Source organism: Anarhichas minor, unplaced genomic scaffold, assembly GCF_050575085.1.
Source record: "Anarhichas minor isolate MPS153535 unplaced genomic scaffold, ASM5057508v1 ptg000045l, whole genome shotgun sequence".
Classification (NCBI taxonomy): domain Eukaryota; kingdom Metazoa; phylum Chordata; class Actinopteri; order Perciformes; family Anarhichadidae; genus Anarhichas; species Anarhichas minor.
Window position 1 is genome coordinate 5,633,904 of NW_027466491.1, and position 26,057 is coordinate 5,659,960.

The 26,057-nt window shown below is 44.0% G+C and overlaps 1 protein-coding gene across 1 annotated transcript in view; it reads left to right on the forward strand.

Annotated features, from left to right (window-relative positions):
• Positions 1 to 7,823: 7,823 nt before the first annotated feature.
• sema3aa (sema domain, immunoglobulin domain (Ig), short basic domain, secreted, (semaphorin) 3Aa) overlaps positions 7,824 to 26,057 on the forward strand; it is a 29,185-nt gene continuing 10,951 nt past the window's right edge. The window contains exons 1-4 of the mRNA XM_076111560.1: positions 7,824 to 7,929; positions 20,847 to 21,007; positions 22,490 to 22,552; positions 25,851 to 25,970. Of these exons, the coding sequence (XP_075967675.1) occupies positions 7,824 to 7,929; positions 20,847 to 21,007; positions 22,490 to 22,552; positions 25,851 to 25,970 (450 nt within the window). The remainder of the gene's footprint in view (positions 7,930 to 20,846; positions 21,008 to 22,489; positions 22,553 to 25,850; positions 25,971 to 26,057) is intronic.

Here is a 26,057-nt window from a genome sequence, read left to right on the forward strand (position 1 = left end):
CGTTAGACACCTGCTCAGCAGTATGAATGCATTTGAACCCATTTGTCTTTCTGTCTGTCTGGCTGTCTCTCTACTTTCCTTATTTAACACGCATATTCTTGGAAGCGAATGTGAGCCATATTAAATCTGACTCCTCTGCCGGAGCAGTAATGCGAGCTTCGGCGGTTAGTTTTATATGTTTCACAAGCGTGTAAATATTTAATAGAAGAGCGGGACAGAGTGCTGTGTCACTGTTCCTGCTCTGTCAGCCGTACAGACAGAGAGAGAGAGACACACTGGGAGAATGTCTCCCTGACAGGAGAAATTTATGGAGCAGCCAGAAGATTCATACACAAGACTTATTCTTATTTCGTCGCAGTCTTGGATTCTTAGATCGTGTAACACAGACATGGATATACAAGCTGTTTACGGTCGCAGAAGATGTTAGTTGGTATAGATGTTGATACTTAACTTGATATGTACGAAACCCGATGGAACAGCATTCCAAACTTGGGATGTGTGTTTGGTCTGTTTGGTATTTTGGTACTGCATAATGTATGCTTGCAAAAGCTGGAGGAACTTCGGATGGTCTCAAAGCATTTTCCATTCATATTTTTGAAACCCGAAGGTCTCGCACACATTTAAATCCCATTTAGATACTCAGCTTGGAAACGTAATCCGTCAACCAGCCGACTGCTTGTGCTAGGACTACAACAAACAATCAAAGCTGAATTGATAAAAAACACTGACATTAAACCTTCTTGTGGAACATTTTCGTGGCGAGTTGTATTCTTGGTCATTATAGATTTGCCTGGCCAACATATTGCAGATAAAGTTGAAATCCAGCTGAGGACCTTTGTTGCATGTCATACCCCCTTCTCTCGCTGCCCTTGTTTTCTATCAATCACTATACACACTGTTTGGATCTCTGGGAAGTGAGATCAAAAGACATACCTGCAGTTACCACTAATGGCCAGAGGTGCCGCCAAAGAGAGCATCACTGAGATTTTTGAGATTGTAACTTTAAGCAAAATTGCCAAAAATCCACTGGTTCCACCTTCGCAAATGAAAATATCTTTGAGTTTTTATCTGGTTGTTGGACAAAACAAGTCGTTTGAATATTGGGCATGGGACATTTCATGGACCAAATTATTAATCGAAAAATCTGAAAAATAATCATCAGATTAATCTATGTTTTAAATAACTTCATTAGTTGCTGCCCTGCGCTGGTAGATTGTTTTGTGGCATTGATGGGGAAATTGGCTTCTATTTAGTTTTTCATTTTTGCCTGTCATCTAATATGTTTTATGACATTGGGGATGTTTGATCTCGAGCTACTGTTGCCAGGAGTCTGCACAGGTATAAAAAGTGAATTGTTTTATGGTCGTAAATTCCAGCTGTTTTGACCAATATTTTCTCAGCTGGCTCCAAAGAGAAGAACAACTTTGATCTCGGGCACAGAAAGCTATAACAATTTTAGAATACCTGTATTCTGAAATAAAAGATAACAAGCTGCAATGAGGGTTGGAGACTGACAGAAATGTGTTTTAGTCTGAAAACCTGAAAGTTTGTCACAGTAAAATAGTTGAGTCATCCATTAACTCTTTAACTGGTGCAGGATTAAATTATTAGGAATTGCCATCACACTGAAAATGTAGAAAGAAAAAATGTCTTGCTATTTCAGTGTCGGGGGCTTTAAGAAAACATTCAGAAAAAGTGAAACTAAAAAGGCATTTTTCAAGTGTGGACATGGTCCCAACCGAATGCTTTTAGTCCCATCATTACTCTCCTACCTTAACAAATCCTTACCACGCAATTAGGTTACACTTTAATTTCAGCGGCCTCGCAGAGTGGCTAATGCTCTTTGAGAGATCTATCAGAGGCTGTGGGTGTAGATGAGAGGCAGGGGTGAGGGAAAGCAGATTTCTCCAAGGCCTATAAGCTCCCTGATTTTGGCCATATAGAGGAAATAATGAGCCTCTCCGCTGTTGCCTGAGCCCAAACCCGGACTTAAGTCCTCCCCCAACAAGCCTCCATTCACAAATGGTGTGTTTTGCATTTACATATACATACGATTTAAAGGAATCCTTCAGGTCTCGGATTAGTCCACGCCCCCCCCCACTTCAAAATTTCTATTGGTCCTTTCCGCATCAGTGGCGCCTCATGATGAGCTTCCTTTGGACTCAAACAAGTTAGAAGTTCTTTCATCTGAAAGTTGGAAGTCGCTGAGTCATTTGTTTGTAACGTCAATGCTTGTCGTTCATCTGCTCTCATTTAAAAAAGCCTATTGATATAAATGTAGTGTTTCTCATTATAATTTACTTCAGAAGACACCTCCGCTCAGGACACCATGTTGCTCAACAAGTGCACACCAGCTGATGGCAGACAAAACAACTCCTCCGTCCTCCCCCACACAAACGTCAGCAGGAAAAGATCAGATTTCATGAATCAGTGTTAGGTTTCAGTCAAGTTTCCTCGCTTCCTGTAAACGGTTCTTGATCTGCCTCGCACCACCGTCATCGTATGAGTGGAGCGGACACATCTGTGTGAGGCAAGGCTCCACAGGAGACTTCCGTCACCAGAAGATGGATGGAAATGTATCAGCAATGAATAAATACGTCCGACAACTCCCCTTCGTCGCTCCCTCATTGCAACAGATGGTACAGCTCGGTGGTGTTTTCTCTCCCCATGGTGCAATGTGGTTCCACTTTTTGTTTATTTATCCTCTCATTCCCGTACTTGTCTTGAGTGGATGCGGAAACTGGATGTGCAGGCATGGAGCCGCGTGTATGTATGCGAAGGCCCCCGCTAAAAGAGATTACTCAAGCTGCGGGGTTGCGTGACCCCATTGTAAACCTGGGGGTAGACCTTTGACCTTTTGAGAAGCGATGAAATGGAGGGAAACCTCCCATTTCCCTCCGCCGGGGTTTGAAGGCTCTTCTGGCGTGGAGGAAGCATTGTTAATGAGCTCAAGAATGGATTTTTAATGAAACCACCACTTTGTTTGAAGAGTAAGAGTGGGGCAAAAAGAGCATGCAAGAGCAGAAACAGGTGTCAGCACTTGTCTGGACAGGTGATGAAATAGGGGGATGAGTTCATATATTTTGTATATAATAGGTCAGAGTATGTCTCTTTAATCGCGTAACTGCCAGACCAGCTTTCTATCACATACTCCAGATGTCTTTTCTGTTAAAATGATCTCTTTGTCTGAATTTTATAAACCCTGAGTTGACACTTTAACATGCTAACGGAGACGTGCTTTCAGGCTTCATATACTGTGATATATAGCTCATTGTACAGCTCTCACAGAGACAGACAGGTTTACAGAGTTACACTAATGATTGCCTACACTTGTGTTTTTCTTTTCTTTTTTGTTACCCTCCCATGTCTTCACATTCAGGTAAATGTTTAATTTTGTCATACTGCATGTGCAACTGGTGATATATTAGGTGATTTACCTTTTTTACAACCAAATGGGTGGTGAAAAAGTCCAGAGTTGCACAGTTATCTCCGTAACTTATGTGCCTCGTCTTACCCTCCTTTTTTGCAATAAACGTCATCAATATAACTCACCCATGATAAAGCTTACAGTTTCACTTTCCTCCCTTGTCAGCTGTTACTACATCTTTTATGGTGTCATATGATCGAGGATACTGACCCACCCAAAAACACTCACTGTAGTGTCTTTGCCTTAGCCTGCTAAATAAGCAGCTTTAAGGCCTTGGTCAGCAGTCCACTACCTCACAAACTGAAACGCTGCTCTGTCATAACGCCCACTACTTGCTACTGTTCTTCCTCTGTCCATCCGCCCTCATCCGTGCTTCCTGGACGTGTCATTTGCTGAGTAAGGTGTTGCTGTTTGACCTCCCTTAACACTGAGTAGGAGGTGGTGTTGAACAGGAAGTGAATAGGAAGAGGAACTCCTGTGGTACAAAAGGAAGTGATGACTGTTCGTACCTTGAACTTCGCATGTCATTTATCCAAACTGTGCTTAGTTTATCCTGTGCGAGCAGTGGCAATGGGCCTCAGGGACGTTTGGTCAGTTAGGATGTGAGCGGGCCGACTTTTAGGCGTGTGCTACAGTAGAGAAGGGGAAAGGTTGAAGGGCAGTGTGCGTGTACAGGGTGGGACATTTCCGATGTTCTCTATAAAACGGACATCTGGGTTCATGTTACCGTAATTATTTTCTCTAACACACACACACACAGAACATTAAGAGTACTTCCCATACCCCTAGATGAAGATACAGCATCATATCAGTAACAGCACATTGACACTGGCCACACACACAAAACCCGTTTGACGCCTATCCCCTATCCGCTGTGTCCTCATAATCATGGTGTCTCGTGTCCCCTTCTATTTTTACCGGCAGGCGCTGAAAGCCTCTGGAAGCTCCTTGTCAATGGGCGTCTCATTCCAGCGCCAGCGGGGTGTCACCATTTATTAAGTCGTCATTACTCAGGGCCACTCCGGCTGCCGGGTTGCCGGGTGGGGTGTTGCAAATAGATCGGCAAGGATAGGTCGGACTGTTGCTGCACTCCCTAAAGGGCAAGCCATAAAGGCGTGTTCCAGCACATCTCACTCCACCGGTGAAGATCTGTGCAGGTAGCCAGGCTGCCATTAGTCTTGCTAATGCAGATAAATGGGAGGGAGGTGGGCGATCAGGGCAGAGGAGAGAGGCAGAGGTCGATGGAGAGAGGCTGAGTGCGAGAAGAGAAGAGAATACTTTCATGTGTCTGTGCACACATCTTTTTGTTTTGGGTAAACAGCTAAAAAGGCTGTTTGGACTAAAGGGGCGATGAGAGAAGAGGACGTGGGCGCCATGGTTGTGGATGTGAATGCACAATGGAAGACACGGATGCATGTTGGCACTCATCAAGATTCCTTCAGAACAACTTCAACAAATACAGGGTCAACATGACTTAATCCTCATATTACACCTTTGGCCTTATTTTCATAGATTTAGCCATAGTTTCTATTAGTCAACAATGTACGCACTAAGTTAATTGTTGAGATCTGGGTAATATGGTGACACGGCAGTACAGCGATCAGATAGATTGTATACAAGTAGACCGTAAAGCCAGATTATCTAATCCACTTTATTTGGAAGTAAGCCCAAACTAAATGCACCTGAAATGTCAGTATAATTCATCATTACACAGCAAAACTGGATTCCCACAACTACGGTAAGTACATTAGGTCAAAGTTGAAACAGGGAAAATGGTCCATAAACTGCGATGAATATTTAATATGGAAAGTTTGGATGTTCATCCTTCTCTTCTAGATACGTTTGGCTAAGACTTTTTGAAGCTGTGTTTCCAGATCTCAGCAGTTATCTCGGAGAGTACAACGTTACATTACCAATAGGAATGATGGCCAAAACTACCAAAATATGATCCAAGTTCTGATGAACTGCTGTTGGCTTTAAAGGACGGTGTTCCTCAAAGTAGACAGACGTCCCACATGAACATTTCCTTGTGACTTTTACAGAAAATATTTAGGAAACCAACATCCCTGTCAAAAAAAATACAAAGTCTGTTGCTATTATATACAACACACACAAAATCCCAGATCGGATATGCTTTACAATGCATCAACAATAGTTTCAAAACACAAAGCACCGGTGGGAGCGCTGGAACATGAGGGTACCCTTATTTCACAAGCACACACTCGCCAGGCTCGCTGTATCAGCCCCAATTCTCAGGTTGTTTTCTTTTGGTGTCCTGAGGTGTGTGAGTTGACACATCAGCACTCCTGTTTATCAAAGCTTTTATCACCTAACCACTGCTATGTCACCCTCTGAGAGGAAGCAGGAGGTGCCCCCACTCACACACAAACACCTGCAGGGGCTAGCAGGGGTTGGGAAGAGGGGGGGGGGGGGGGGGGGGGGGGTTGGTTGTTGACCTGCCCTGCTGATGTAAATGACTTAACCAGATACAGGATCCGTCTCAGACTACACAGGTTAACTACCAGCATGTGTTCCTCTCAACCGGCGGATTTCATCTGGATAAGTCAGAAACAAGCTCGAAAGCTATACTCTCTGTGGGAAAATTGCGGCTTGTAATTTATGTACAACACTCCTCATAACTCTCTGAAAAAACTCAAAAGAACAGGGACAGGCCGTTTTTTAAGTAATCTTTCGTATAATCTCTGTTGAAGCAGGACCTGGAGTGTACATGATATGGCTGTGACAGAAATTAGAAACTGTTGTTCTGTCTTGCCTGGCGGTGATTCATTTCTCTTAACTTTTCCCAGGACCGTGACTGTTTTTCTTCATCCATGTCATCCAGTCCGATTCTTACAAACCCCCTTCAATCCTAAATTTCAACTCGGAGAACAAAAAGCGGTCATAAATAGGATCCTCAGTGCATTTCACATTAAACAGATGATGCGGAGGGTCGTTCATTGGCCTTTCTCGCATTTAGTAATCAAACTGCTAATTATATAAACTGTATATTGTCTGTGTATTTCCCAAAAATAGTCTTGAAATAATCTCACATAATGACCCAGCTGCAGCAAATAAAGTGGGCAGATGGTGAAAAAGCTGGAACGCATACATTCCTCCCAAATTCTCTCAAATTCTAACAAGATGTCTGTTCTGTTTCTCAAACAAAATCAGTGTCAACATGTAATTCAACATGAATGAAGTGTTTGAAATAATTAAAAGTCTAACATCTAAAGAACAATGACAACTGGGGGAACTTGGCTGAGTCGTACGATGCATGAAGAGCAGCTGGTATTTGGGCTTTGTGGTGAGACGTTTTTGTCAATTATTGTTTCCAAGATCAAAAGTGTGCTTTCCCAATCACAAAAAAAAATAATCACTTTCTGCAGTTTTTTCTATAAAACAATGTAAAACAGAAAAATGCCTCCTGTAACTTAAGGGACAAAAGAAAAAGATCCTACAGATGTGAGGGTTGACACGTTGCCTTATGAAATTTGATTTATTGGGAGCTATCAGTTCAGTGTGTCAATCTTTTTTTCTGACTTTTGCCTTAGGACATACAGGTGACCCGCAAAACAACCGACAGGGGCAATAAAACCAGCAAATGGCGTAAGGTTTAAGGAGTGTGCGTGAGATATGAACATAAAGGAAATAGAGAACCAATGATTGACAAAAAAAAGGAAAAAGTGGGGAAGAGAAAATGCTATAAAAACCTAACCATCCACTATCCTGGTTTTATCGTTGCTCTCAAGCCATCCTGCCCCCCTCTCTCTCCCTCTCACCAGCACTTCTCTTCTCTCTCTCTCTCTCTCTCTCAGCTGCTCTCCCTCCCCTCCCCTCTCTTCCCGTGGATGGTTTAGCGCTCTCTCTCTCTTTCTCTCTCTCGCAGTCTGTTAGAGCCGCACACAAGGATTAGAGGGTTGCTGTGAGTGTCTGCTCAAAGAGAAGAAGCCAGAAGAAAGAAAGAGATAAAAAAAAATAAAAAAAGATCTCCAGAAAAAGGACAGCCTCACTATTTTGGATAAGTGATCTGATTTACCTTTACACAGGCTCTACCTCTCATCTCACGCCAAGCTGAAGCCCTGCTGAGCCTTCACCTGGGGGAGAACAGATAAGCCAAGGGACTGTATTGCCTGGACCTCCACACGGGGAGCCATGTGAGCGGCGCCCCTCCACCCGCTTCACACTACAGAAGTCCCCCCCCCCACTGTCTGCTCTCTGAGCTGGGGAGCACAACCAGGATTGTTTCTCTCCCCTCCCTGGAACCCTCCACTGTCGGGGCTCGCGTGGAGGAACTCTCCAGGCTCGGCGGACCACAGCGGGAGACACTCATCTCTGTGCACTGGTCGGGGTGTGAGTGCCCCCTGGTCTGGAGGCCGGCCAGCAGCACTCCAGCACCATGGATTACCTGTTTGGGATTGTAATGCTGCTGTGCGGGGCGGTGCAGCCGGGAAAAGGTGTTGAGCCCAAGCACAACGTACCCAGGCTAAAGCTGTCATACAAGGGTAAGCCCATTCTCCGTTCTCCCCTGTCTCCAGGATATATGGGACCGCGGCCGTTGCTGGTGCTTTTAACGTCGCTCGTCTAGTCTGTTTTTCTTGCCCCTGGGTGCTCTTTCATGCTTTTCCTTTCATCCATTCTTTCTTATGTTGAATATCCCTTTTTTTTCTCCTCTATTTCTGTGAATCTATTTCTGCCTCTGTGTCTCTCTCTTTCACTCTTTCTGCCTCTTGGTCAGTGCACAGCATCTAACTCTCTGGTTACCCGTCAATATTCCGCTCTCCCATTAACTCACTCCTTCCTTCTCCCTCGCCCTGGCTGTCTCTCCGAATCCACTGTTCTTCTTACAAATAATCAGATTGGTTCCATATGCTGAGGAAATGCTGTTGCCTGGAGTTAAATGTATATATTGGCCCCTGTACCAATTTTCCCCTTGTGCTGTCCGCTTCTGCTAGTACTGTGCGCCCCTGTTAAGTGCTCCAAACAGGCAGTGGAGCCTCTGTTTTAATGGCTTCGGTCCCAAAAAACTCTGCTTCGGTCATGACACAGAGCCTTTCTTTAAGGGGCCGTGCAGGTTTCCCGACTTCTCATTACTGTGTCCCTAAATGGATCCAACAGTTGTAGAGTTATGTTATAATGGAAAACTGTACATGCATGTTGATTCAATGTGTGTGCATGAAATGATCGATGTGCAGCAGACGGTATTGGGAGCGAATGAGAGGGAGTTTCGTGCGTCGTTTTATACTGTGCACGTGTAAGTTCTTGACGTACACAGCAAACATGTTATTCCCTCTCCTTCTGTGTTATTTTGAGGGGAGACTGCGGAGCGCCGGCTCTTCCTCTCCTCCTCCCTCTCTCTCTCTCTTTCGCTCTCTCTTTCTGTCTCGGCTCCTCTCTCACACCCTACACTAAATCAGGCTCTTTGTAATAGCAGACTTTTCATCTCAGCTAGAAATAACTGGCAACATTTTTGGCATATTTTGGGGAGTTTTTTTTTTGCTTTTTAATGTCAGTCAGGGAGGCTATTGCGGTTCTTTGTCCTAAAACATGACCGAAAGTATATGGCTGGGAGTGTGGTCTCTCGATTCTTTATTTTAGTCCCGTTTCTCTCATAAAACATGCTCTCTGAAAATGTATGAACATGCTGATTCGCCGTTGTTTAGCGGCATCCACTTGTGTGCTTGACTGTCACCCAAAGCTTCGGTTCCTCAGATCATTTTAATCTACGTTGAGGGAAAATTTGAGTCATGAAGAGGGTGAATGTGATGTTTGTCACTCTAATTCAGTCTCTATCTTTAGCCGAGACATTTTGGTGGAACTTATGTTTAGAGGCCTGCTATATGACATGCTTTATTCCTTCGATGGAGTGCAAGTTGTAATTTTGGTATAGTATATTTCCCTTCATCACCCTTTTCAACTTCCAAGCGTGTATGTCTGTGTTCTAAATCTAAAAAAGAAAAGCATGCGACTTTTTGTATTTTAACATTGGTTTTGGTGTGGCTGGCATTTCACGATAAAGGATTCTAAAGGGTGATGACACGCATTTACCACCTGAACCAAATAAATCTGGAATGAATCATAGTTGAACTTACCTGCTACAAGTCATATATCCCCTGGGCTCCATCATGTCCGCTCACACGAGACGCAGCCTCGAGGCATGATGGGAAAATGTCATCCCTTCTTTGCACAGCCATCTGTTTAAAGTATGTGAATATAGTTCCCTCCTGCCCCCTTTTGTGATCCTCCTCACTGTTCAGTCTGACAAGTGAACATGTCGCTGACAGCAATACTAGACAAGAGATATGTCATCAAGCATCAAAGTCTGCATTGACTGACTTTACGAGTGATGGAAGTGTATCGTCAAACCCAGAGAGCAGGTCTGCAGCAAAAGAGTGGCCTGTCATGATAGATGTACTTTAGTGGATGTACAATATTTTCTGCTAAAAGTGCACCAAAGCCTGGTTGTTTATATGTATGTGTGTGTGTGTGTGTGTGTGTGTGTGTGTGTGTGTGTGTGTGTGTGTGTGTGAATGTTCTTGCCACGTCTTGGTGTGAGGACTCAACACCCTCTCCTGTGATTTCCCTTAGACTGTAAATGGTGTCTCGGTGTGTGACTTTGTGTGTGTTTTGGCGAGGCACAAATGTGTCAGGTCTGGCATGCGCCCATATAATTAGACACCTGGTTTCGTCCGTGTGCCCGCGCACGTATGCATGAGCTCACAAATCGGTATCTTCTATTGTTCTGTCGAGTCGGTGTTTCTCTAATTATGTGTTTATTGCAAACTTGCTGTCGGCTTCTGATGTCGTCATGTCATTGTGTGCGTGAACATGGGATGTAAAGGATCCAGAGTGTATCGTGTGCCGCTGTCCTGTGGCTCATTTTCACTGCATGGTTCGGCTCGACTTGGCTCACTTTTGGTACCAGGTACCAGTAAACTGTCACTGCTGGCATCTGATAGTCATTCCGACACCACGTAAAATGCTGTGACATCATCTTTGGTGCGACACAGAGGAATATTTGCAATTATTCAAATGACCAGGGCATGGTTTTGTGGGCTGCCATTTTTAAAAAATCTGCACCGAGTGGATAAACAAACTGCGGTCGCTATTGACGCTAGCGTGCTTATTTAAAAAAGGCGGGTTTGTGCAGGATGAGCGCGCCAAAAGAGATTCCTTCTGACCAATCAGTGGTCTGCAGTGTTTTAGCTCCACCTTCTAGTATCGGCTCAGTACATTTGGAACTTCAACCGAGGTGGTAACACCAGGTACTATCCACAGCTTCTGCTAATGGAAAACCAAAAAAGACCGGTTCCAAGCAAGTCGAGTTGAAGCTTGTCGTACCATGTGGTGGAAACGAGGCTTTTGTGTGTCAATGCTTGCCAGTTACTGCGCTTGTGTCTGCAGCCCACAGGTGTTTGATGCCTCTCTTGATGCCTGTCGGGGGACAATTCTCGGTTAACACCCACAATGTGGCGGGTGGTGGGAGGAAGGAGAGGGGTGGAGGCACGGTGTGGGTGACGGCGGAGATCGGCTTTTAATGAAGGAAAAGCTGGCAGACATACAGTAGGAAGAGAGGCTGGTCGTTCAGTGAAGTGTCACTCATCCCCTCTCCCTCCACGAAAGCCGACATAGTAATTAAGTCAAATGAACGACAAGGAGGAATCCTCCTGGGAAGGACAGTCAAACAAGCGCCGAGCGAAAGAGTATGCCGGGCCCTTTGAGTGGGACGATCACACGAGCAGAGAATGAGAGAGAGACTGAGGCCCAGGAGTAGGACAGTCACATGAACAAGCCTGTGATTCGGGCAGTCAGATAAATATAAAGCGTGCGAGCGGGGGTCGCATGAAATCATTCTCAAATGAGTGCTGATGACACGCCTCCAGGGACTGGTAGTCGTCTGCTGGAAAGGACAGGCGAACGACTGCAGAGTGAGCAGTTTGAGAGGTAGAACGACTGAGAAATGGAGGCAGGTAGATAAAATTACCTCTCAGGGGACGGCTGGCGCAGCAAGTGCAGAGTAAATGATTTCCCAGTGGGGTCAGTTAGACATCTCTCAGCTAAAAGGATCTGGCTTCATGGGGACAGAACTATGATCATGGGAGTTAATGATTTTCTCTTCTCCTTGAGACTAGAATAGCTCTTACCAACTTGCCTGGACTAGGAACATTAGGGAGACATAAGGTGAACCTGAAGTAAGCGTGTTCGGCAAAGAGTGCACGCAAATCAAATGAAAGCTGACTTGTTTGAACAACTGATAACTGAAAAATGGCAACCCAGTTTATTAGAAGTGAGTGAAAATCACCTAGAGTTGCCAAGCAAAATGCATGTTGAAATCATCTAAAATACTAGTGCTTTAATGTTGCACAACCAAATGTACTTCTGCTGCTATACTTCTGCAATATAGCAACCGTATGAATTGCTAAGATAAGACAATGACACACTCCCACGGATCAATTCAGACCTGCACACAACCACATTCCTCAACACAATCCATCGACAGTGCTGCACCTCCCACACCGTAAGAAACCCTCAGGAGGAACACTGACCCCTAAAGGTCAGTCGATGCACATACAGCACACAGTGAATGCAAACACATCAAACTGCCAAACCTGACCCTATTGTGATCCCTTAAAAGGAGCCAGCGGGCGGCACTTTAACATTCAAAGGGCCTCGTCAAACAACCTGATAATTACCCGTGCCGTGGGTAATTATGGAGCCTACTGTATGACCTCTTAATACCATCGCAGCCGCCCCACACTGGCTGTATGGGTGGAACTGAGGAGGAAAGATGGAGGGAATCTGGAATTGGCTTACGAACCTTCAAAATAGACACTTTGTGTGGAACCGCACTCAACGCAGTCTGGATCTCAGCCCCATAATAAGGCCGTCCATGTGAGCGTGTCCGTGTGTGTTTGCGTGTGGGCGTGCCTGCCTGCCTACACAAATACAGACTGTTTGTGGGTGTTTGCATGTGTGTTGGTTTATCAGTGGATGTTGTCTTTTCATTCTTTTACACGTGAATGAGAGTCTCTCTCTCTCTTGCTCTCCGTTTCCCTCTGTTGTATCTGTCCATTCTGCGGGCTGGGGCTGACAGAGCGGATGTAGATAATTATAAGGTGTTCTCCCAACGCACCAACTTTGTAGATGTCTGCCTCCAGCTCCCCCTCTCTCTCTCTCTCTCCGTCTTTCTCAGCGTTCTTTTCTCCCTACCCCCCTCCTCCTTCTCCTGCGGCTCGGCCACTTCTCGAGGAACCACAACACCGCAGACCCTAAGTACAATCTTCATCGAGGCTGTGTGTCTCTGTGTGTGATTGTATTTATTTTGTTGTTGTTGCTGGTCTCCTTTTTCCATCTCTTTGATTGCAGCTTGGTTGATACATATCTTTTGGTTGTCCTTCTTTTCAACTCACATACACACACTCTCACACACACACACACACACACACACACATACACACACACCGAACTACCCTCATCCTCGCTCCCACACGGCCACATTCCGATTGTCTAAACCAATGTTTTGCAGCGGCTTGCTTTTCAGTCGTGCCCCTATGTCGCCTCCGGATACATGACACTTCCTTACACTGACTCACACACCTGACCACAAGGCCACAAGTTGAAAGATGGCACAATTAAGTGTGTATTTGTGTTGACACTTTGCCCCACAGATAATTGTGCAATGACACAACGCACTTGCAAAACAAAAAGCCATTCATCAAGTCAAATCCTTCACTTCTTTCCGTTGCAGTTTTACACTTGCAAACAGGGAGAGTGTGATATTAACTCATCTCATTCCATGTAATTTAAAGTAATACACGAGATGGGAGGAGCGATTAACATATGTTATCATTACCTCGTGTTGACTATAGGCGGGTATAATTTGTGAGTTTTATGACCCTTTCGAATTGCATGTGTCTTTAGTTTGCTTTCCGAGTCGGTGTGTGTGTGTGTTGGAATGTCGTGCATTTCCCCAGTGTACATAAAACGTTCCCTAATTACACTGCTATTTTCTTTAAACATTTTTATTTAAACCGACTGATTACCAAAAACAATCTGGATGTGTGCTCGCAGGCCACAATAGGAGGGAGCGCAACGTGCGCTTGCTGAAAGATTAATGAGTGTGCACGCAGCAAATTGTGTGTGTTCGGTGTACATTTTTCGTCCGTGTGTGCATAAGCGCTGTATGGACATGCACACAGGAAAAATACCCCGCGCCTCTGCATCTGTGTTTGGGATGTAGGCTTGGGTTACAGCACGGTGCAGATTGCTGAACCGTGGGTATGAATGGGTCCTGCCACCTGCTAAATCTTGTCAGTCAGATGGAGAAAAGGGCGCACCGTTCAATCCGAACAGAGTCGTGTTACAAATGAGGGGGACATCTCTGCGGAGAGACAGACTGAAGGACTGATGGATAACAGACGGACACACAGACAAAGAGATGCGAGTGACCCAAACAGAAATGTTAAATGAGTAGAGAAAGTAGAGTGTGTAATGACTTTTTGTACAGCCCAGATTGATGCTATTAAGGATGTGCCCTGATATTTAATAGCCAATACCACTCATTTGTTTTAATATCAAAATTTTAAATTAAACTGGAAATACTAGTCCTTTTCAATTTTAGTCCCTTTTTTTTTTCTTTCCCTTTGACTTGTTATTTTTCTCTTGCTGTCATAAATACCAGGAGCAGCATGAGGCCATTATTACCACATTGGGAAATTGCAAACATAAATCTTGACTTTATATAATTTGGTCGATTATCATTTTCCAGTGCAAACGCATTTCATGAAAAGCAGACTCCACACTCATTTATGACGTGAGACCTTGTTTTGTTCCCACTTAAAATAATAGTGTGCAGAGCTGAAATGTGCATCTGTGCCTGTGGATTCGTCTTGGAGTGCCTCTCTGTCGCATCGACGTGTTTGCTGTCACAGTTTGCCTGGGACACATTCAGATCTGTAGCCTTGCCTCATTAATTTCTAATAAAATGGCAGAGCTGACATTCAGCTATACACGGTACAGCTGACAGGCTGCACTAACAGGCAGTGGCTCCAGACGACATGACCACGCTAGCCACAGCCTGGTTCCACTCGAAGTCCATCCATCAAACTGCCTCACGATAGCACCGTCTCCCTCTCTCGGGCACAGCTTTGCAGAGGAGTGATATTGTGATATTGTGTGCGTCTGTTTGTACGCATTCAAACAAAAGTTTGATCTGATGACTGTATTTGCGTACAAAAGTGGCGTGTGTATATTTGTGAGTGTGTCAGGGTGAGTATTCCTGAGAAGTAATACGAACCGAAGAGGCTGAGCAGCCTGGTCATGCAGTGAGCATTGTTAGCGGTGTGTGTGAGTGGGCTCTCTGCGGTCCGCATGGCCAGGCCTCTAGCCGTCTGTGGTCACAGCGCTGGTGGAAAACCGCTCTCTGTGGTCCAGCCGTCCAACGACAGGAGGAGACACACACTAATGAAATGGTTCCACATTCAACCGCTTTTGTTACATGTGTGCGTTTTGTTTCTTTTCATCCGGCTCATGTTTCTGCCTTAGTTTGCTTTCATTGCCCTTGTCTCTACTGTAGCAGTCATTATGTTGCCTTCTCTGCTTTTCCTCTCATGTCCACTCTTCACAGTATGCTGTGCCCTCGCGTTCACTCTCTAGTCTTTCTCCCTCGATGCCGTGCGGTGACGAGGGAGTCTAGCATTTGGGTTGAGAGAGATGAATGGTGCTGTATGGTGAAATTGAACACATACTTAGACTACTCATATAGATTCTTGTGGTTTGGGATGTGGTCACGTTGTCCTTGTTAATCCCTCTGATACACATCCTACATACTCTGAGTCACATTTACAGGACAGAATATGGCATTAAAATGTCCCATAAGATACAGTACTTGACTATGAATTATGGCTATGCGTCGCTTTAGTTGAATAACATAAAATCATGTTTCTATTTCAACTGGAACGGTGTTTTGCAGAGCTGGAATCAAATAAAACACACTCATCCTTTCTGAAAAGTAATATCACTTCGGTCTTAAATGGCAAACCTCGCATACATAGTGCGGCTGTAATGAATAATCATTCAACACACGTGCGTCGTTCATGCGCACATCCTCTTGTTCTTTTGGATTAAAACACGCGCGCGAGAGCTCTTCTTAATGGTAGAGGTGGCACATTTCCCGTCAGAGACGTCACTCCGCTGCACTTGAATGATGAGAAATCCAGCGGCCCAGATTGTGTTACACAGACGGTCGCCATGGAAACCAACCTACACCTGCTCTCGTGCTTAGAAAGGGAGGCAGCGAGGTGAACTTTTGAGGCATGTGTGGATATATCCTTGAGCTTAGGATAATATTTGAGCACTTTGTTAGGCAAAGCTCTCAGCAAATTTCCATGGGGGCGGCTGTCTCGTCTTTTTCTCTCCGACACCTGTGTTTTGTGGCTGTGGCCGTCGTGAGAGCGGGGAAAAACGTACACCGCACCACACACGGAGAATAAAAAGAAAGAAAGCGTTCAGAAGGAGGGGTTGGGAAAGACAGAGAGACTGGCATGCCAAACCAAACCACTGGAGATATTACAGTACTGTGTGTCTTTGCTTTTATGGAGCTATAGCCTTGCATTTGAAAGATAAACATGTGTAATTCTATGCGCCCGGTTCCTTTTGAGCTGCCATTTTCTTTTCAAACTGTCTTTTTTTCTCCCCCCCCCCCCCCCCCCCTGCCTGTCAATGGAGTAGCTTTTCAGTAATACACAGGTGTAGATGCTCTGACAAACCACAGAAACACACCTACCGGGTCTAAGTTGTGCACCTTTCGCCAAGAAAAAGAAAGCTGTATCAACCAACAAGAAATGAACAAGTAAAATGTGTTTTGCTTGTCCCCCCCCCCCCCCCCCCCCCCCCCCTTCTCTTGTTCAGCCGTCACTGTATATGTGCACAAGAGAGACACTTGAACAGTGTTGCATTAGTTTAATGGAATATTACCCATCTGTTGAATCTCAGTCAAGTGTTTTCCTCTGTCAGGCTTTTATGTTTAACGTCACTCAAACACACACTCACACAGCGGCGCGTACACACATTCAGATAAACACAATTTAATGCCCTGTCGCCTTTCTTTCATGCCGTTTCATTATTCCGCTATTGCGTGGCATGTAGGCGTCTAAAGCGCCTGCCTGTTTGGAGAATGGGGGAGTGAAGAGTACTCCACAGACAATTGCACTTGAATTTTGAATGTAGCTCCCCCCCCCCCCCTCCCGGAGCTTTTTTAAGACAAGAGCCAGGTTATTTTCCATAATGGCGCACGACAAAGGGACACATGATAATGTATTTGAATGAATTGCTTGTATTTGCCAGTTTTCGAGGGGTGTCCTTGAATATAAGTGTGTTTGTGCATGGAGCGTTATATGGAAATGAATATAACCTCAGTATGTAAGTGTGTGCAGTTTAGAATATATCAAATGATAAAAATCCATCTTTCAGCCATATGTTGAAACTTAGCTACAATTTGAGCCAAGGCAACGATTTCACCATATCTCTGGATGCATGCAGGTGTGTGTGTGTGTGTACGTGTGTGTGTTTGTGTGTTTGCATTGGCCACTGTGCCTGGATGTGTGCTGTATTTGAATCTGTAAAAAGACAGAATGTGTGAGTGAAAAAGAGCAGACAGAGGATGTGTGTAACAAGAGAGAGTGCGTTGGAAGGGGACTGAACGGAGTGTGTGTCGGCGTGCGTGTGTGTGTGTGTGTGTGTGTGTGTGTGTGTGATGTGAGTGGAATACATAGGAGTATATGTGTTTCAATGTCTCTGCGTATCCGGGGGCTAGAGTAAGCAGACTGTGTGTGGTGAGGGGCACGCGTGTCATGTGAGTGCACGCATGCATGAGACGAGGTGTGTTTCAATGTGTCAAGTGTCAAGTGTGTGTGTGTGTATGTGTGTGTGTGTGTTGGGGGTCCGGGGCCAGGGAGTGTGTTCGAGGTGGATGCTGCTGAGTGCGCTCACTGTTCGACTAGTTCATGCTGCATAAGCAGAAATACTGATTGGACTACAACTTAACTTCTGGGAAGTATGTCTGCGTGCGTGTGTGTTCAGGAAGAATTGATGCGGTGTAAACATTTGGGTCAATATTAATATATGCATGTCACTTTAAGGGTGTGTACTTGCATTTTAAAAGCAGAGCGCAGTGTATTTGTGTTGCTTTGCATGTGTGTGTGAGTGTCTGTGTGTAAGTGTGTAATGTTATTCTTTGCTTGTCTTCTGCTTGGTTACTGTATTTTGTATGAGCCGTGGTGCGCGCCCTGTATCTGCCCATGCTCCCATTTCCAAACGAGCGTGTCTGTGTTTAGGTTAGAGGTCCTCGGGTGCTCACGCCCATGTTCCTCCAATTCTCCAAACCGCAGCAGATCCCAGCTCAGATAAAGCCTCTCTGTGTGCATTTGTGTGCACAGGCCACCGTGTCTTTGTCAGAGATCGCAAAGTGTTGAAATATGTGTGTTATTTCTGCTTTGGCCCATCTGGGGGAAACCTTTCGTGACGGACTGTTTTGTAGCACTCCTGGGTTCAGCTCCAGCCTCTCACTTTCAGATGAGACGGATTGTCACACATCCAGCCAAGATGGCAGTGAAGAGAAGGAAAGAAAAGTCTTTCCGTTTGTCCTCTGGTTTGTTTACCTGCTGTTGAGTCTTTTATCTTGTGTCTCAATGTCTGCCATTCTTTTATTTTCTTCTCTTTTTCTAATCTTTCAAACTTCTTATTTTTTCATTCCAATTTGTCCGCCTACCTTGGCTCTCTGCCACGTCCATTTTCTTTTTCCTTTACTTCATAGTTGAAATACAAGAGGACCTCCTCTGGTCATCACATTTCCTTACTTCCCTTACTCTAACTCATTTCCTGATCCTGCGATTTCGTGTGTGATTGGTAAACTGAGAATAAGAGGCAATCTGATTGGCTACCACATGTTAACGAAACGTCTCTGACGACACTTCTTATCTTCAAAATTAATGAAGTCTTGTCGTCGTAATTTGAGTATTGTGGTGGTGCTTTTCTGTGGTCGCAGACTGACGAGTGTGTATAAACGTCAATGCCAGGATGTTGGTGTGCATAGAGTGGCCAGTGTAAGAAAAAAAATATACCTACACACACACATACACACATACGCTCAACCCATCTGTGGTACACTACAAATTCTGACACAAACACACATCCACAGACCTCCATTCATGCCCACACCCACCCACTCCATTTGCCTAGCCTCACACCGAAGTCCAACTGACGCAGATGAGCTGCAACCGACTTTATTAGGTGACGACCACTCCCTCTCGCAGTCCTCATCCACCCCACTGGTACTCGACACACATACATGGTTGACACAACACTTCCTCCATCTCCCCTTCCATCAATCCCTTCTTGTATGTAGACACAGATGTCCAAGATCTTACACACTGTGAGTGGGCGCAGATGGCTACTATAGCAGCGCGTCAATCAGAGCTTTGTGGGGAGAGCAGGGAGATCACAATACACAGGACTGGGTGTGTGTGTGTGTGTGTGTGTGTATATATATACACACACATATAGTTATTTATTCATACAGCGATTTATTTATATATATATATATATATATGTGTGTTTGTGTGCACATGTGTGCTGGTTTCTATATTGTGTGCCTGCGTGTGTCCATGCTGCATGTTGACACTGATGATGACGAATGATGCAGTGTGATAGTGAGGCTGATGTTTCAGGAGACTGTGCCTGTGGTGAAAATATAAAGCACATGTTATGTATCCAGTGCAGGAACCACAGGCAGATGGTTAAGGGGTTAATTCTATTTCAATTAATTTCACTGTCAACCAAATGTGACTGTTATTATCATAATATTCAAACTTACATTGTATGAAACAAAATGGGCCCTTGATCGACAAATTGCACGTTAATAGTGTGAGCCGCTTTTCAATGAGATGAAGACGTTCCATTGTTTTGCTCTTAATTACAATTAAAGATGAGGTTTTTTATTCGTGGGCATTTGGTCAACATGGGCTCTCATGGGAAATGTGTTGAGAAAAGTAACTAACGAAGTGTATTTATATACAGTAGTATTAATGGTGGTGATTTTAATACATCATTTAATTAGGGTTGCATTATTTACATTATTGTTTAATTGATGGTTTATTCTTCTGAACTACATGATGTTTCGCTTAGTCGACAAAATGTTGTAAAATTGTGAAAAGGTGATGTTACACTTTCTAGGTCAAAGGAAATACAAGGTACTCAAATATAAATACTGTGTATCGGATACATATATATTAGATTTACAGTTCTTTAAAACAGAGAAAAATAGCAAAGTCCTCTCATTTTAAAAGCTCGAGCTAGATTTTTGCGTGTACATTTTCATGTACATTTTCTGCTGATCAAATCATCTAATTGCTTCCATTTTGTATTATGACTACAGACTGAATGAAGATGGATATTCTGGATCCTTCATGGATTCACTTGATTGAATTTACTGGTTGCCCTATGACCACCCAGTTCTGTTGAAATCTAGTTATGCTAATAAATGTAAACTGATGACTGAATATAAATGAACTGATATCTGTGCTGTGGCTGGCTCATGAGGTTCACCGACACCAAATTCAATCAGGGGGTGAACTCTGTCCCAGGAAGGGAGTGTGGTTCTCTGTTAATGTAATATCAGAGTTGATGGAACTCGTGGTGGTTAAAACTGAACCGACCGTCAGAGGTCTGGCTCGACTTCCGCCCATTATACGTAACGTCTTGTGCTGGTTTCCATTTAGCTTGGCTGCATATTGTTAGTGTAAACTTTAAACACTCAGTACACCTGGACGGAACACTCTGCAGAAATCCATGTGCAGTCACACACTCGTCAATGCGGATTTACATAATAACCAGTTTACAGCTACATGTCCCACACACCCACTCATACTTACCCACACACAGGGTCTCCCCTGGCCTTGACTCCATATGAATTATTCAACCAATCACACGGCTGAACAGTCTGAACTGTGTCCCTGATTGGGGCACGCTGTGCTCACTTGAAGTGTCTCACGCTATACCTGACTGACGTGTGTCTTTTCGTGTGTGCAAAGCAATTAAGGAAACATGAAAAGAGTCGCTGATTTTATACAGGTAACTTGATTGTGGACGCAGTAATATTATTTTTGTAATATTGTACTCAAACAATGAAGTACTCAACTTGGGAGACTGACTCATACATTTTAAGTGTGAATAATTGTGATTTCATACAATATTTAATCTTAAAGTTTTTGCCACAGATCTTACACCATATAGTCCAGACTTTTAGTTTACTAACTGGGGTGAACTGCACAAAATGTGTGATTTGTTTCCAATTGATCTTGTAGTCTTTTGTTAGCCATTCCCAATACACGATCAACACTAACTCCTTCTCCTCTTCCTCTTCCAGAGATGTTAGAGTCCAGTAACCTCGTCACTTTCAATGGCTTGGCCAACAGCTCGAGCTACGACGCTTTCCTATTGGATGAGGAGCGAGGGAGACTGCTGGTCGGAGCCGAGGACCACATCTTCTCATTCGACCTCGTCAACATCAACAGAGACCACAAACAGGTAAAATTCAGATGTACTCATCTTTACTTTGGTTAGAGTTTGGCTATATTTTATAGCTTTGTGTGAGAGTCAAGCTGTTTTGGTCCATGTTTGCAAGGTGTTTTCTCTTCTATTCTCTTTCTCTTCTCTTCACATCTCTTCACATTTCTACTCTTCTCTTCCTGCTGCTCCCTCTGGAGTCCATTACACCGCCTCATTCTCCCCTCCCTTCTCCCCTCCCACTGTCTGTCTTGGTCCAGACAGGGGCTGTCCATAATTCCATTACTCCACCTGGACTAGGTTAACAGGCTTTTTATCAGATTCAGGCTCCGATCTTAGACGCACAAAGACTGACACAGACTTGCCTGCAGGCTGCAGAGAGCCGGGCAGGGGAATGAAAGTGCTGAAAAATGCATAGTCAATGCAGAGAGAGAGAGTGTGTCTCCGTTTTCTTTTTGCCCTTGGCTCGGATGTGTACTTTTTTTCCCCTTTTCCGCTATTTTGTTCTGATCTTTGCATCATTATCAGATAAAGTCCAAAAAGCAGTGATTTAGCAAATTTAATATAATTACCATGAAATGTGCAGTGCAGATTCCCAAGAGAGGGAATCTCAGCTGATATAGAGACGAGATAAAGTCTAGGAATAGAATTAGGAATTGTAGTTGTGTAGTGTGTGTGTGTGTGTGTGTGTGTGTGTGTGTGTGTGTGTGTGTGTGTGTGTTGTATGGACATAATAATGCATGTACATGCGTGTGCATACATTTCCTTCGTCTTTCCACATCTGCGTGGCCACCAGCAAAACCAGTGAGCTCAATCGCACCCAATTTTTGAATATATAATCATTTCCTTCCACGTGTACCTTTGTGCGCCCCATGTGTGTTTATAATTCATGTGACACCAGATAGATCCGCCTTAAGGACAGTACAAAGCTATTCTTTAGTCCACAGTGCGTCCTTTCCAAAACAAGGTAGCAAAAGCCTGCTTTCTCTTCATATTTGAAGTGAAAAGTAGAACCATATGCTCAGGATTTAAGCTGTAGAATGGAGTTTCACTCTTCAAATGCCATGATTTGAACCAGAACTAGACCATATAAAATGTAATGCAATATAGAGGGTATATATTTCCACGTCTTCCTACGTATGTATATTATTAAATTGCACATAAACACAGCACGTTTTTACCTCAGTTTGATCCTCCTGGTTTTTAATTACACTTTCATGCAGTCTATCATTATGCTGTTTAAAAGGCCATCCCTAATGTATCGTATGCACATCCAACTCTCACGATATGACCAGGGATACACAGGGAAATAACGGAGCGAGTAACTTGTCAAAATAAAGCACGACCAATCCAAAGTCATTCGCCCGGAATAACACAAATCTTGATTTCCTCTGATTCATTGCATTGACTCACTGCCTTCCCCTGTTTCATGAGACAACACGTAAGTCTCCGCACTCCACCTCCAGCGCAGTATGACTTTGTCTCTCTCTCTCATTTGCACAGATCGCGTGGCCTGCCACCCCCTCGAAGAGGGATGAATGCAAGTGGGCAGGGAAAGACCTCGGGGTAAGTCCACGTTCATGATGGCATCATCGTTTGAACTCTTCCCTACAATTTTATGCTTCTATTGTTGCACAAATTATATGTCTGGCCATGCATCCATGTAATTCCTCAAATGTCTCTGGAATGCCGCAATACAGCGTAGGAGAAGTTGCCTGGATCCAGCACTCGTACGATAGATTAGGTGATAGTACAGTAGCCATGTGCACCTCTGGCACAGTGTGCTCTCTATAGGCCATTCCCCACTGACATCCACAACCAAACACACAGTACGACAGATGTTCGGTCACAGCGAGGTGTACACAGTGTCCCAATGGCACGAGGACAACGACGCACTACCTCAGAGGTTATTTGCTGCTGTGACGTACAGTTTAACGTCGGGAGTATGTTTGTGCCTCAGATCGAGCGCAATGTGTGCATATTTATGTGGGAGTGTGTTGTTTGAGTCCTCGTTATCTGACGCTGTGTGTTAGCTCACATGTGCACAAGTTTGCTGAACACATACGATATGCCACCAGCTTTGTTTGTGTGCACAGCGGTGTTAGTGTGTGTTATCTCAGTGTTGCTGTTTGGATAGGCCCTCTCTGTGTTATATCTGATCTTAATTTCATGGCCGGATGAGTCTGGAGTGCAGCGGGCTGCAGGGTTTTAGGATTATCCAGAACCACCACGTCGTCATTTTAAATCGCAGAGCTTTTACTCGGGTCCAACTCACCGCCAGCTTTTTTGGGATTCTCGCACAAACACAAAGTCGCCACCGCACAAGCAACACCACACCTTCGCTCCCTCGCACAGTTGAAAGGGAATATTTCTGGCGGAACAAAAATCACACAAAACACAATGATGAGGTATTTGCGTGCTGTGAAAGTGTTTACCCTTGAAAATGAGGCGGTGAGAGCAGAGACGGAGAGTGCAGCAGGGAGAAACCTTGATTAGAACATTACCAAAGCATTCGGAGCTCCCAAAGTGATGCATTTCTCCAAACCACAATTTACAGCCGCAGAACAAATGTAACAGCTGCCCCCCTACAAAATGCCTCATGGCTGTATCATTCTCCTTGGCAGGACCATGTGTGTAACATGGTCCAGGTTGTTGCATTTGATTCAGCAAACAAAGGGCCCAGATACTGGATTCACACAGTTTCGTAGAACTGCCTTATGTCATTTCTGAGTATTTTTCCAGCTATTACAGATATTAAAGGAAACACAAAAGTTATCCTTCATTTCCAATGAATTTTCCATATTCAATTAGAGACCTCACTATAATCTCAAAATTCACAAATCTGTCCATGTCTCCAACGGAAAGTCATCATCAATACCCAGTCCAAAGAGAGTCATTAGTTTGATCCAATAATGACTCATTTATCCTGTGCGGCTGTTGTGGTTTTCACATAATGACATGGTTTGTGATCAGGGAAACCATTTTTCACCTGGGGGCAAGACAGAGAGACTGTTTGAGAGACTCGCATAGCAAACGTCCATCAGTGTTTATTGCGCAAACTACCTACCACGTAGCTAATGAGTCTTAACTCGAAGACAGCCATGTAAAATCCTAAACAGTCCTGACATTGGGGGGGGGGGATTATAGGAGTTGGTGAAATGCATATAATAAGGTTGTGAGAATGATGTGGGGGGGGGGGGACGTGAGGACGTGAGCTCCCGCTGTTCAAACAGTAGAAAAGACAGATGGTAAAGTCGTTGAGTTACACAGACACACAGACTTGTAGGGTTGGGGTCAGCCACAAGAAATCATGGAAGTTTAGTCTGTGAACTAAGCGGTAGTCCTGTGGCTGAAATGTTTGAATGTTGTTCGGTTAATGATAACATGCACAGTTTAAAGGTGTTGCATGCTTGAATGAACCCCAGGTCAGTGCATGCTACAGTTTTGTATTAAACAAGTTCATATTTTGACATACAATTCATATAAGTTTTCACATAAAATAAATAGTTTTGGGACATTGAGTGAAAAATGCTTATTTGAGAATGGAACAAGAACCACTGTGACGCTGTAGCTGGCAGCCAGTTAGCTTAGCGTAGCATAAAGTCTGGAAATGGGAAAACAGCTGCCCTGGCTCTGTCCAAAGTCAACACATTCTGTCTATATCTCCTATATCTGGTTTGTTTAATCTTACAAAAATGACAATTAGTGGTTTTACTGGGGTTTATATGCTGTTTTATTCTCATTTAATTCTTTATGCTACAGTAAGCTAACAGGCTGCTAGCTCAAGCAGTGACGAATCATTTTCATTTTCAGAATATCAAACTCTTTAAGTACATTACTGAGGAGGCAAAAGAGACAGAGCCAAAACACAAGTTTCTTCCTTTCTAATAGCAGGAAATTACGTTTTTTGGAAAGTCTTAGCAGTGTGTGATCCCAGAGTAAATTTGGTTCTGCACTGGAAAATGTCATCACTCCGACCTGAACACAGGGAAGCCTCGAATCAGTTTATGTCTCATATGAGTGACACCATCAAATCATCCAACTGAAATGTCAGTGAGGTCTAGAAGCCTGGAGAGATACAAGTGTTAACGGGAGGAAGAGAGAGTGGTAATTTGGCTGTCTGCATCGGATGTGATGCGAGTGCTGCGTTTTCAAATCCCCGAGCAAATGTCAACTTATTTGTTCGGTGGATATTCAGCATGTATTTATAATAAGGCAAACTCCAGCCTAATCTCTTAACCACATGTGCCCAAATCAACTCCTCCAGGCTGCTAATAGCCCTCCTACATTAACCAATCCTGTTGATTAGCACTCTAATAAACAGTCTCACACCACTGGGACTATCAGCATGTGCTGGGGAGCCAGCCTAAACACCCTCAGCAAATTCAAACATATGGATCATTAAAGATCTGAGTGCCTGATTTGACTTACAGGTGGGATTTCCTTAAAGGAGTCCAAGTCTCTTCCAATCCAACTGGAAAGTCCCTGCTTTAAAGGGAATTCCAACAGAGCTTTTCTTTATTCTCCGTCAGTCTCTGTTTCCCATTACTCTCTATTTTCAATTGAATCACCGCAGCACTTTTCTCTATTTAAAATTGTCAACGTTATTTTCATAAAGGATAAAACTTAATTCAAACTTTATGACATGGAGGAGGCTTTTGGAAATCAATGCTAACATGCAATCTATTTCATAAAAAAGTTGCACATGCTTTCCAAGGCTGTATAATATACTATACCGGTAGTATTACTGTATAGACAGAGACAGGTAATGCATGCACGAAATGTATTAAAATCTCTTTGCCAGATGTATGAAATTATACATTGGTTGGGGTATTTGATGTTCTATTTCTCATTTCTTTTCCAGAAAGAGTGTTCTAACTTTATCCGGGTCCTCCAACCCTTCAACCAGACCCACCTGTACATCTGTGGCACAGGAGCCTTCCACCCCATCTGTTCTTTTCTGGAAATGGGCAAGAGGGCAGAGGTAATAAACCGGCTGCATTAATGTTGATTCAGCGAATGCTGTAGTTTTTTTTTTTACTACATGTTTAATCAGTTATATATATGCAAA